The 13,680-nt window shown below is 49.1% G+C and overlaps 1 protein-coding gene across 3 annotated transcripts in view; it reads left to right on the top strand.

Moving 5' to 3' along the window:
- The window catches only part of LOC142309879 (uncharacterized), a 71,439-nt gene extending 63,820 nt beyond the window's left edge, over window positions 1-7,619 (top strand). For all 3 annotated transcript variants that reach the window (XM_075347333.1, XM_075347332.1, XM_075347334.1), the window contains one exon: window positions 6,338-7,619. In XM_075347333.1, coding sequence (XP_075203448.1) covers window positions 6,338-6,472 — 135 coding nt within the window. In that variant the 3' untranslated portion in view covers window positions 6,473-7,619. The remainder of the gene's footprint in view (window positions 1-6,337) is intronic.
- Window positions 7,620-13,680: the final 6,061 nt, after the last annotated feature.

The following is a 13,680-nucleotide window of genomic DNA, read 5'->3' as shown; positions in this document are numbered from 1 at the left end:
TGTCGCCACGGACCAGGAGCTCTCTTCAGTGGTGGCTTCGACCCCTCTCCCTGTCCCAAGGGCGCTCCTTCCTGACTCCGTCCTGGGTGATTCTCACCACGGATGCCAGCCTATCCGGCTGGGGAGCGGTACATCTCCACCACAGAGCACAGGGCACTTGGACTCCGTCCGAGTCAGCCCTTTCAATCAATGTGCTGGAAACCAGAGCTGTGCTTCTAGCTCTCCTAGCCTTTCACCACCTGTTGGCGGGCAGGCACATTCGAGTCCAGTCAGACAACGCGACAGCGGTTGCCTACATCAATCACCAAGGCGGGACACGCAGCCGCCTGGCAATGTTGGAGGTCCAACGCATTCTTCAATGGGCGGAGGACTCCAAGTCCACCATATCCGCAGTCCACATCCCTGGCGTAGAAAACTGGGAGGCAGATTATCTCAGCCGTCAATCCGTGGACGGTGGCGAGTGGTCTCTGCACCCGGCAGTGTTTCAGTCAATCTGCCGCAAGTGGGGCACTCCGGACGTGGACCTAATGGCATCCCGTCACAACAACAAGGTTCCGGTTTACGTGGCTCGCTCCCACGATCCTCAGGCCTTCGCCGCAGACGCTCTGGTTCAAGATTGGTCCCAGTTTCGTCTGTCCTACGTGTTTCCCCCTCTAGCTCTCTTGCCCAGAGTCCAGCGCAAGATCAGAATGGAGGGCCGTCGAGTCATCCTCATTGCACCGGACTGGCCCAGGCGAGCTTGGTATCCGGACCTGCTCCAACTATCCGTGGAGATGCCGTGGCATCTTCCGGACCGTCCAGACCTGCTCTCGCAAGGTCCGTTTTTCCGCCTGAATTCTGCGGCACTCAAATTGACGGCGTGGCTCTTGAGTCCTGGATTTTGACGGCTTCTGGTATTCCTCCTGAAGTCATCTCCACTATGATTCGGGCCCGTAAGTCTTCCTCCGTCAAGACCTATCACAGGACTTGGAAAATTTTCCTGGCCTGGTGTCGCTCTTCCGGCCATTCTCCTTGGCCATTCTCGTTGCCGACCCTTCTGTCTTTTTTACAGTCCGGTCTGCAGCTAGGACTATCCCTCAACTCTCTCAAGGGACAAGTCTCAGCTCTATCAGTGCTGTTCCAGCGGCGTCTCGCCCGGCTGGCTCAGATCCGCACCTTCATGCAAGGTGCGTCTCACATCATTCCGCCTTATCGGCGGCCCTTGGATCCCTGGGACCTTAACTTGGTCCTCAAAGTATTGCAGAAACCCCCCTTTGAGCCTCTTAGGGAGGTTTCTTTGTATCGTCTTTCTCAAAAGGTGGCCTTTCTAGTTGCCATAACTTCTCTCAGGAGAGTCTCTGATTTGGCTGCGCTGTCCTCGGAGTCACCTTTTTTGGTTTTTCACCAAGACAAGGTAGTTCTCCGTCCGACCCCGGACTTTCTTCCTAAGGTGGTCTCTCCCTTCCACCTTAACCAGGATATTTCCTTGCCTTCCTTCTCTCCGGCCCCTGTTCATCGCTTTGAGAAAGCGCTGCATACTCTAGATCTGGTGCGTGCTCTCCGGATTTATGTGGCTCGCACCGCTGCGCTTAGGCGGTGCACCTCTCTTTTTGTGCTAACCACAGGGCGGCGCAAGGGTCTCTCTGCTTCTAAGCCGACCTTGGCCCGTTGGATTAGATCGACCATTTCGGACGCCTACCAGAGTACTCAGGTGCCTCCCCCGCCGGGGATCAAAGCACACTCGACCAGAGCTGTCGGTGCCTCTTGGGCTTTTAGGCACCAGGCTACGGCTCAACAAGTCTGTCAGGCTGCCACTTGGACTAGCCTGCATACCTTTTCGAAGCACTACCAAGTGTATGCTCATGCTTCGGCAGATGCGAGCTTTGGCAGACGCATCCTTCAGGCGGCTGTCGCCCACTTGTGAAGTTAGGCTCCGCCTACTTCTTAGTTTTTTCTGTTTATTCCCACCCAGGGACAGCTTTGGAACGTCCCATGGTCTGGGTCTCCCAAAGGAACGATAAAGAAAAAGAGAATTTTTTTACTTACCGTAAATTCTTTTTCTTATAGTTCCGTATTGGGAGACCCAGCTCCCTCCCTGTTGCCTGTTGGCAATTTTCTTGTTCCGTGTGTTATCACCGGCTGTTGTCGTGGACAGAGTCTCCGGTTGTTCCGGTTCTTACTCGGTTCTACTTGTGGGTGGCTATTCTCCTTCAGCTTTTGCACTAAACTGGCTAGGACTGGCTACCAGGGGGTGTATAAGCTCAGAGGGAGGAGCTACACTTTTAAGTGTAGTACTTTGTGTGTCCTCCGGAGGCAGAAGCTAAACACCCATGGTCTGGGTCTCCCAATATGGAACTATAAGAAAAAGAATTTACGGTAAGTAACAAAATTCTCTCTTTTTTAGGGACCACATCACATTTGAAGCGATTTTGAAAGGTCTACATGACACAAAACACCCAAAAGTGACACCATTCCAAAAACTGCACCCCTCAGGCTACTCAAAACCACATTCAAGAAGGTTAACTAAAGCAATGTGGAAGGAAAAAATGAACATTTTACTTTTTGCAACAAAAATGTTAATTTAGCCTCAAATATTGCATTTCACAAGGGTAGCAGGATTAATTGAACCCCCAAAATTTGTTGGGCAATTTCTTCTGAGTACGCAGATACCTCATATGTGGCGAAAAACCACTGTTTGGGCGCGCGGCAGGACTCGGAAGGGAAGGAGCGTCATTTGACTTTTTGAACAGAAAATTAGTTGGAATCGTTAGCCGCACCATGTTGCGTTTGGAGAGCCCCTGAGGTGCCGAAACAGTGGAGCTCCCCACATGTGACCCCATTTTGAAAACTAGACCCCTCATGGAATTTATCTAGATGTTTATTGAGCACTTTGAACCTCTGGGGGCTTCACAAAAGTTAATAAAGTTGAGCCGTGAAAATATATATATTTTTTTTTTTACCCAAAATTGTTACTTCAACCAGGTAGTTTTTTTTTCACAAGGGTATCAGGAAAAATTGCACCATAAAATGTATGGTGCAATTTCTCCTGAGTACACAGATACGTCATATGTGGTGGAAATCAAATGTTTGGGTCCACAACAGGACTTGGAATGCAAGGAGCGTCATTTGACTTTTCAAACGCAATATTGTCTGGGATCATTAGCATATTCCATGTTGTGTTTGGAGAGCCCCTGAGGTGCCGAAACAGTGGAGCTCCCCCACATGTGACCCCATTTTGGAAACTAGACCCCCATGGCATAAAAAAAAATCAGGGCGCACGCACGGATGTTATGCAAAAAGGGGGGGGGGGGAGTAGGTGGGATGGAAAAAAGAAGTCCTGTCCAAAGTCGAGTACGACTGCAGGACGATTGCTGATCGGGTACCTAATTGTTCCAGTTTTGTCTTTTTTTTTTTTATTTGAGGTGCACAAAAAAAAGCAAAAACTCGAGCAACAATTACCTACCTGATCAGCCAATCACGTAGCTGATCAGCATTTGGCGGCAAGGAGGGGGGGTGAGGGAGTGGGAGATGCGATTGGGACTAGTTAGAAAAGAGTCACGAACAATACTTATAGGATGGATCGATGGGGGAGGTGGCAGCGGCATATAAAGGGAGCATCTGTGAATGGGAGACGGTGGTGGCGGATGGGTGAGGGCGCAGTGGATGCAGGAGCTGCGGAGGATGGGGGGGAAGTGGAGGATGGGGGGGAGGGGGAAATGGGGGGTGAAGGGGAGTGGGAGGTGAGATTGAGGATAGTTACCTTACAGGATGGATCTAGGCAGCAGGATCACAGGAGATGAAGGAGGCAGCAGATCGGGGAGGGTGAGAGGTGGGAGAGGGAGCGCAGATCACGGGGATGACAGGTGAGGGAGCACAGATCATGGGGGTGAGAGGTGGGGGGAGAGCGGACAGTAGATCACGGGAGTGACAGGTGACGGAGCACAGATCACGGGGGTGATAGGTGAGGGAGCACAGATCACGGGGGTGACAGGTGAGGGAGCACAGATTATGGGGGTGAGAGGTGGGGGGAGAGCGGACAGCAGATCACGGGGGTGACAGGTGAGGGAGCACAGATCATGGGGGTGACAGGTGAGGGAGCACACATCATGGGGGTGACAGGTGAGGGAGCACACATCACGGGGGTGACAGGTGGGGGTGCGGGCAGCAGATCGGGGAAAGGGGTGGCAGATGGAGGAGGGCGGTGGCGGGATCGGGAGGCTTTTGCCGGTTTGATACAGTACAATGGCAGCGCAGCAACTTCCGGGTCCCATGCTCTGGTCACATAACAGCATGGGACCGGAGCTTGTCGCCCTGCCATTGCACTGTATACACTCACTGTAATGGCATGCTCAGGACCGAGAAGTGAAGCTGAGGGGGGCGGTCACCGGCAACAGGTCCACGGTGATTGGAGAGATCGGTCACAAGGCCGGTCTCTCCAATCAGAGCTGCTGGAGCAGGGGGAGGGTGATCCAGCTGAGGTCACCCAACTCCAGCCAATGGTCAGGGCTACAGCTGCACTGATCAGGGATGGATTTCAATGTTTCAGCCACTTTCAATGGTTGAAACATTACAGTGGCTGTGATTAACTGAGTGGCGTTCGTCAGCCAATCACAGCCTCCGTAGGTCCGGCGAGGAGGCACCACCCCTTCTGAGGTCAGGCACAGGTCCCCTCCTTCCCGAATCTGCGGTTTGTGTGAATCGATCGCAGTCACCGGGGCTCTGGTGCTGCGATTTCGCCATGACGGAGAGATCCGTCATGGGCCTTTAAGTACCAGGGTACCATGACGGATCCATCCGTCCAAGGTCGTGAAGGGGTTAAAGAGAACCTGTCACATGAAATAAAATGCTATTGACTTGCTTATATGGGGTTAATCTACAGGTTAATAGCGCGTGGTACCTGTCCCGCGCTTTCACATCTAACTTGAGGCCAGGAGGAAATTAACCTCAGTCACGGGGAAGGATGGGGGGACTGGCAGTCACCGTTCTGTTTCCTGAGAGGCAACTGTTTCCCACCACCCGGCCCTCCGCACTGGCTGACAACTGCTCATCATTGGAACTGGCAGTCAGGGGGCACAGTTACAGTCTCCATACACGGAGCGGAGGCTGAAGCCGCAGCGGCGCCACCCTCGTGAATGAAACCTGAACGCTGCTGTGAGGATTGAAGTCCAATGTTCAGGTTCCAAGTGCTATTATCCTGCAGATTTACCCCAGATCTGCAGGGTAATGGCTTTTTCCACATAACGGGTTACATAGTTACATAGTTACTTAGGTTGAAAAAAAGACCTAGGTCCATCTAGTTCAACCTTCCTCCACCAGTTCGTGGGTTACCTTGAAGGTTTCCTGCAACTTGGGTTAAAAAACCAATAAAAATACAAATTTGGTATTCTAGTAATCGCACTGACACGACTCATGTAGCCGGCCATTATAACTGTAGAGTTAAAAAAAATGGCAGATTTTTATTTTCATAATTTTATTTCTTGGATTTTTTTTTCTTCAGTACAATAAATGGTAGAGTGAATGGTGTCATTCAAAATTATAACCCGTCCCACATAAAAAGAAGCCTTCCTATGGCTATGTTGAAGGAAAAATAAAAAAAGTTATATTGCCCCTCCTTTTCTTTCAAGAGTCATAACCGCAACAAATAAAATCCGTTCTGAAATGTTAATTTCAACAACCTTTGCATAAATCTAAAATAACAGTGTATATGGAAAGCTTTGTAATATAACCACTAGACACTCAACCGTGAAACTGTAGCACAAAAAAGAAAAGTCTTGGATTTATGGAAATTGCAGGATAGATAGACCTGTTACAATGTAGAGGTTTAGCACCACCCGCTTACTGAAAACTCCACTTAAGTAACAATGATACTGAAGCATTTAGGACAGGACTATGAAGTGGTGCGCTGCAACAAGCAAAGTTCCATAAAACATCAGAAGAAAAGAAGCAGCCGCACTCACCAGTAATGTCCAAGTGTCCTTTATTGAAGATCCATAAAATCACCGGGGAACGGGGTGCAGGTAAGGTTGGAGCGGGGTGCATCGGGACGACGGCTGTTTCACAAGTGTCAAACTGCAGTTCAACCTTTTGTGCCCCCCTATTTCCCCATGGATTGTATGTTTTTGAGCAGGGCCCTCATTCCTACTGTATCTGCTGAACTATGTGCTATTTTGTTTTTGTCTGTACAAGCCCCCACCTGATTGTAAAGTGCTATGGAATTTGTTGGCGCTATAAAAATCAACTTATTATTATTATAATGGCCTGAAATAGTGTTTTTGCTGCACATACACCGGACATGTGATTATTAGCAGTCACGTCTATGGCAGATATTTTAACTCTCATACATTTCCTCTCTCCGCAGTCTGCCGAGGCCTTCCTTGCACGGCTGTTTGAAGACTCCAACTTATGCAGCCTCCATGCTAATCGAATAACAATTATTCCAAAGGACATGCAGCTTGCCCAAAGAATCCGTGGCTGCAAGGATGGGCTGGGATAAAACATCATAAACCAGAAGTTTATGTACACTAACTAAAAAGACACATCTGCAGGTTTTTCTCATGATCTGACATGAAATCAGAAAAAAACCTTTCCCATTTTCGGTCTATTAGGAACCAAAATTATTTATATTTGCCAGAATAATGACAGTTTTAAGGCTTTTTTTTTCTTTTTTTTTACTTTCTGCAAAGTCAAAAGTTTACATACATTTCATTAGTATGACTTGAGTCAAACGTTTTGGCTATTTTTCCACAAGTTTCTCACAATAGTTGGTAGGAATTTGGGCATATTCCTCCTGACAGAACTGGTGTAACTGAGCCATGTTTGTAGCTCACCTTGCTCGCACCGGCCTTTAGCTTTCCCCGTAAATTTTCAATAGGATTGATCTGACCAAAGCACGTTCATCTCCGGTACAAAGATCCCAACACCTTCCTGAGCGGTATGGTGGCTGGACATTCCCATCTTGTTTGTACTTGTGTATAATTGTTTGTACAGATGAACGAGGCCCCTTCAGGTATCTGGAAATTGCACCCAAGGATTATTCAGACTTGTGCAGATTCTCTTTCTGACATCTTGGCCGATTCCTTTTTGACTTTCCCATGATGCTACACAAAGAAGCAGTGTGTTACAGGTGTGCATTAAAATACATCCAAAGGTGTGTCTCAAACTCACATGTTGCCAATAAACCTATTAGAAGCTTCCAAAGACATGACACCATCATATGGACTGTCCCATTTTGTTTAAAAGCATAGTACTCTTAGAGTATGTAAACTTTTGACTTTGCAGACTTTATATATACCGTAAATGCCTTTTAAACCTCTTTCATTATTCTGGCATTTGGCAAATATAAATAATTTTGACCTAAAATAAGAGGTTTATTCTGAATTTCATGTCAGTGAGAAAAAACTGCAGATGTGTCTTTTTTTAGATAGTGTATGTAAACTTCTGGTTTAAACTGTATTAAGGTCTTATGTTATTTTATGCAACTTGTTAAAAAAAACTTTTGTTAACAGAAAAGCCCAAGTCTGAGGTTATGCCAGCTCTGTCCTAGAGACAAAAGGGGGCACTAAAGCCGGTGTTTCCAGTGTTTAAAATGTGTTCATTGTCAGTAGCAATGAGGAGTTATAGTTTGTGGGCTTCTTATACCCGTTGGAAAGTTGTTTCTTCATAAAAATTTTTTTTTTTTTATAATTTAATGCTCTCGTTGAGTTTTTTTATATTGATAAAAATAAAGATGTTTTATTATCACTTTGCAATTTTGTTGTTGGACTTCTCTCTTTCGACACAGCCGTTTTTGCGGCGGGTGCATTTTTTGGGGGGCCAAAAATGCTGCATCTTTGTGGTTAAGAAAAGATGCAGCGTGTGAACATAGCCTAATTAAGTGTGATAGGAGCCGGTCTTCATGCTCCTCCTCTCCTCTGGGACGTTATGTCACAGGAGTGTGACGCTCCCTGCTGTCACTACCAGCCAATCCCCTGATAATAGCTGCTTCTCTGCAGGGAACGGGGAGGCAGCCATGTCCCTTCTCTGACTGTGGGAAGCAGATATCAGGAGTCTGGCTGATAGTGACAGCAGGGAGATTCACACTGATGTGTGATGTAACGTCCCAGAGTGGAGGGGGAGCAGTGAAGAGCGGCTGCTGTCACACTGAATTACAGGTATTGTGAGGACTATAGAGCTGCACTGGGCATCTCATCTTTATAGTTTGTGTGCAGGGACAGTATTAAAATGTCTTCTCTCCCTGGAGTACCCCTTTAATCGTTTTTTTTAATTTGTTTCTCTGACACTTGCAGGGCCATTCCCGGCCTGCACAGGCGGACCTTTCTCTGTGTTGTATTGTATAATTCTACAGTCAATACTGCAGCCAGAATCCGCTCCATACTCTGCATTGTCAAATGAAAAGGCTGGGGAAAAAACGATTTAGGAGAAGAAAAACTCCAACAGGTTCCTATAAAAAAAGAGCATTTCCTAAAACTGTATCTGTTGGAAGACCTCCTAATTTTCAAATTCCTCCAAAAATCCATCTGAACATAATTTTAAATGAGCCCATGTCTTAGATTATTGCACTAATCCAACACTACGCTTTTCAGCTCCTGACCAGCTTCACAGAAATACTTTATATAATCTGAAAACGAAAATTGTAAAAATGAATTAGAAGCCTGAGCATGTTTTATGCAAAATGTCCCCAAGAGGTCATCTGTGCGGGGCCATTCCTGTGCATAGTCATGTAGTCCAGGCTGTAATTATGCCAACATTATTGATGTGCCAATGATTTCACCACGTCCAGGGCATGCCCGGTGAGACTGATGGCCATACACTGCGCAGATAAGACCAGAGATGGTTCTCATAGTATATGTTACATACACTATACTAACAGTAGTCATTAGAGTATGTGCAGGATTTCTGGAGCGGCTCTGGTGACATCATGCCACAAGAGGGAATTATTTAGCGCAGACTGCATGACTATTCACATGAATGGCTCCCACCCAAATGACTTCTCTGTTACTATGACACAGCATGCTCTCTCCCTCAATTATCAAAGGGATTAATGACTAAGATGATGGGTACCTCGAACCTCAAACATTTGAGCAGGACCCCTGCTCTCAATAGAAAGCTGAGCACCCACTGCAAGTTCAGAGATTACAGTATTTTTCGGACTATAAGATGCACCCTGGTTTTAGAGAAATAAAATAGGAAAATTAAATTTTGAGCAAAAAATGTGGTCATGACACACTTATGGGGCAAGGGTCTGCTGCTGACACTGTTATGGGGGTAATGTCCTCAAATTCTCTACCCAGGTACCCCATCCTGGTAATGATCCTCCTGCCTTTTATATGTACCCCATCCTGGTATATATTCCCATCCTGCTATCTATCGCCATCATGGTATAGCCCCCATTCTGCTACATAGCGACATCCTGGTATATGACCTTATCCTGCTATATACCGCCATCCTGCTATATACCCCCTTCCATCCTGCTATATACCCCCATCCTGCTATATACCCAAGTCCATCCTGATATATACCCCCATCCTGCTATATACCACCATCCATCCTGATATATACCCCCCATCCTGCTATATGGCCTGTATCCTGTGGCACACAAAAAAATAAACGTTTATACTTACCTTTCCTCGCTCCACGCAGCATCGCTCCTCCTCCTTTCAGCGCCGCTGACCTGTGTGGAGTCGTCACCATTGTCTGCAGTATCTCTCGTCCTCCTGTCTGCCTGTCAGCTGACCTGTGTGGAGACTAGAAGTGCGCACGGCGATAACGTCATCGCTGTTATCACCGCTCTCTACACAGATCAGCTGGCCAGCAGACAGGAGGAGATCGCGATGCTGCAGACAACGGTGGCGGGTGAGTATACCGTACTTATTCAATGCGTGGGGAGCAGTGAATACAGCCGCACATGATCACTCCAGGCTGTAGTTGCCAGGGGTGATCACGCGGGCCGGCTGTTAATTATGCGCACATCCCCTGCCCATCATCCCGCCCACCTGTCAGCACCGGCTTCAGCCCTGAGGGATGATGGGCAGGAGGATGGGCATGCATATGAAATAAGGGGGCCCACGTGGTCATGGCAGGCACTGCTCATGCCCCCGATAATCCGCTCCACCACAGCACCCTCATTACCCGCAGCCCTACATTCAGACTATAAGACGCACCCCCCACTTTCCCCAACATTTGGGGGGAAAAAAGTGCGTCATATAGTCTGAAAAATACAGTATGTGTAGACTCCTTATTTTACCTCATTTATAGAAAGTTCTTTTACTGTTGTTTCCAGCTTCATAATTGGGTAATATTGGCTAGTGCTGTGAAAGTATGTCTTACTATAAATTTTTAAAGTAAGAACGTGATGAGGAGCATGAAAGATAGACTTCAAAATGTAAAAATAAATAGATGTATTCTACATAGAATAAAAATGACAAAAAGAGTTCATCATATGTTGATCAGTTACAGAAAAGGAAAATAAGCGGGTATGGAAATATGATGCGGAGCGACACGGCTGATGGAGGAGACTTTTCTATTAGACTGAGGTATTATTGCATAATTTAAACTTGTTTATCTGTGGAGCCATGTTTTCTTTGTCGCTCCATTGGGAGACCCAGACAATTGGGTGTATAGCTTCTGCCTCCGGAGGCCACACAAAGTATTACACTTAAAAGTGTAAAGCCCCTCCCCTTCTGCCTATACAGCCCCCGTGCATCACGGGTTCCTCAGTTTTCATGCTTTGTGCGAAGGAGGCAGACATCCACGCATAGCTCCACAGCTTAGTCAGCAGCAGCTGCTGACTATGTCGGATGGAAGAAAAGAGGGCCCATAACAGGGCCCCCAGCATGCTCCCTTCTCACCCCACTCTTGTCGGCGGTGTTGTTAAGGTTGAGGTATCCATTGCGGGTACGGAGGCTGGAGCCCACATGCTGTTTTCCTTCCCCATCCCTTGATGGGCTCTGGGTGAAGTGGGATCCTAATCGGTCTCCAGGCACTGAGACCGTGCTCCATCCACAGCCCCTGGGGACTATGCTGGACAAGGAGCCGAGTATCGTCAGGGACAAGGCCCTGCTACTTTGAGGTACTCTGTGTCCCCGTGGGGACCGCGCACAGAAACACTCCAGCATTGCTGGGTGTGTTAGTGCGCCGGGGACCGCAGCGCTGACCGCGCTTGTGCCATCACACACTGCAGCGTGGCTGGGTGTGTTAGTTTACTGGGGACTACCGCGCTGACCGCGCGCTGCCATTTCACACTGCAGCGCGCCTGGGAGTGTTAGTACGCCGGGGACTACCGCGCCGACCGCGCTTATACGCCGGCCGCGCTTATAACTTTAGTCCCCGGCTTTTGCGGCCTAGTCTCACTCTTTTCCCGCCCCCAGACCTGTCAGTCAGGGGAAGGGCGAGACGCTGTACAGGACGTCAGCGCTGAGGGCTGGAACGTGCTTTGCATACTCCACCCCCCTCACTGTGCACAGTGGGGCACCGGATTCCCGCACTTTCTAGGGCACGCCCACGGCCCCCTCCTCTCCTCAGGACGCCGGCAGCCATTCCTGTCAGCTCGTCTGACGCTGGAGAGGGGAGACAAGCGCTGGGAGACCCAGGCAGTGATTCTGGGATCAACACAACCGCTTTGAGCGGGCGGTAAGCAGCACCTGAGGTGCTGGCCCCACTAGTGCAGAAGTGTACATATAGATTATATGCTTATAGGCTATACTTTACACTGTATGGTGCACGGTTGATTTTTGGCTATATACCCTCCTGGATTGCTCAGAGGAGACAACAGCATGTCGTCCACATAAAGCAAGGGTGCCAAAGCACAGGCTTACTATGCTGCCTGCGCCGCATGTACGGCTATACTACCGGCAGGTTCCACTGACCCTCATTGTGTGCAATGCTCGGCCCCTGTGGCACTTACTCAGCCGGAGCCTCTGCTAAGGGTGGCCCAGGGGGAACCACCTGCTAACACTGTCCAGGTGACGGGGACGGAGTTTGCAGTTTTTACTGATAGACTTATTGAGACTATGGCTAAGATACTAGAAGCCTTGCAGTCCAGACCGGTATCTCAGACCATGGGCACTGTTGAATCATTGCACCCTGGTCCCCCTCAATTGGAACAACAAGGTGCTCCCGGGGTGTCTCATAGATCCCAGGGTGAGGTCTCTGACACGGACCGCAGCCCCAGACCGCCTAAGCGAGCTCGCTGGGAAATTCCCTCGACATCATCACATTGTTCAGGGTCTCAGCGGGAGGACTCTCTGTATGATGAAGCGGAGGTAGCTGATCAGGATTCTGATCCTGAGGCCGCTCTCAACCGTGAGACTCCTGATGGGGACGCCATAGTGTATGATCTTATCGCGTCCATCATTCAAATGGTGGATATTTCTCCCTCAGCTCCTCCAGTGGAGGAGTCCGCTTCTCAGCAGGAGAAATTCCGCTTCAGGTTTCCCAAGCGTACAACGAGTATGTTTCTGGACCACTCTGCCTTCAGAGAGGCAGTCCAGGAACACCGAGCTTGTCCAGATAAGCGTTTTCTAAGCGCCTTAAGGATACACGTTATCCCTTCCCCCCTCACGTGGTCAAGGGCTGGGCTCAGTGTCCCAAGGTGGATCCTCCAATCTCCAGACTGGCGGCTAGATCCATAGTTGCAGTGGAAGATGGGGCTTCACTCAACGATGCCACTGACAGACAGATGGAGCTCTGGTTGAAATCCATCTATGAAGCTATCGGCGCGTCTTTTGCTCCAGCAGTCGCAGCCGTATGGGCACCCCAAGCTATCTCAGCGGGTCAAGCGCAAATTGACGCAGTCACACGTACGTCTGCGCCGCAAGTGGCGTTCCTAACCTCTCAGACATCGGCATTTGCGTCCTACGCTATTAATGCTGTCCTGGACTCTGCGAGCCGTACGGCGGTTGCATCCGCCAATTCGGTGGCAATACGCAGGACCTTGTGGCTACGGGAATGGAAGGCAGATTCTGCTTCCAAAAAAGTGCTTAACCAGTTTGCCATTTTCTGGCAACAACTTGTTTGGTGAGCGATTGGTTGAAATCATCAAACAATCCAAGGGAAGGGATACATCCTTACCCCAGGACAAACCAAACATACCCCAACAGAGGAGGGGACAGTCGAGGTTTCGGTCCTTTTGGGGCGCGGGCAGGTCCCAATTCTCCTCGTCCAAAAGGCCTCAGAAGGATCAGAGGAACTCTGATTCATGGCGGTCTAAGTCACGTCCTAAAAAGACCACCGGAGGAACCGCTCCCAAAGCGGCCTCCTCATGACTTTCGGCCTCCCCAACCCGCATCCTCGGTCGGTGGCAGGCTCTCCCGCTTTTGCGACGCCTGGTTGCCACATGTCCAAGACCGATGGGTGAGAGACATTCTGTCTCACGGTTACAAGATAGAGTTCAGCTCTCGTCCTCCGACTCGATTCTTCAGAACATCTCCGCCTCCCGAGCGAGCCGATGCTCTTATGCAGGCGGTGGACACTCTGAAGGCAGAAGGAGTGGTGGTCCCGGTTCCTCTTCAGCAACAGGGTCACGGTTTTTACGCCAACCTGTTTGTGGTTCCAAAGAAGGGACGGGTCTTTCCGTCCTGTCCTGGACCTAAAACTGCTCAACAAACACGTAAAGACCAGGCGGTTCCGGATGGAATCCCTCCGCTCCGTTATCGCCTCAATGTCCCAAGGAGATTTCCCTGCATCGATCGATATCAAAGATGC

This window comes from Anomaloglossus baeobatrachus, chromosome 5 (assembly GCF_048569485.1).
Source record: "Anomaloglossus baeobatrachus isolate aAnoBae1 chromosome 5, aAnoBae1.hap1, whole genome shotgun sequence".
In the NCBI taxonomy this organism is placed as follows: domain Eukaryota; kingdom Metazoa; phylum Chordata; class Amphibia; order Anura; family Aromobatidae; genus Anomaloglossus; species Anomaloglossus baeobatrachus.
The sequence above is the reverse complement of the archived record's forward strand: the minus strand, read 5'-3'. Positions and strand labels throughout refer to the sequence as shown.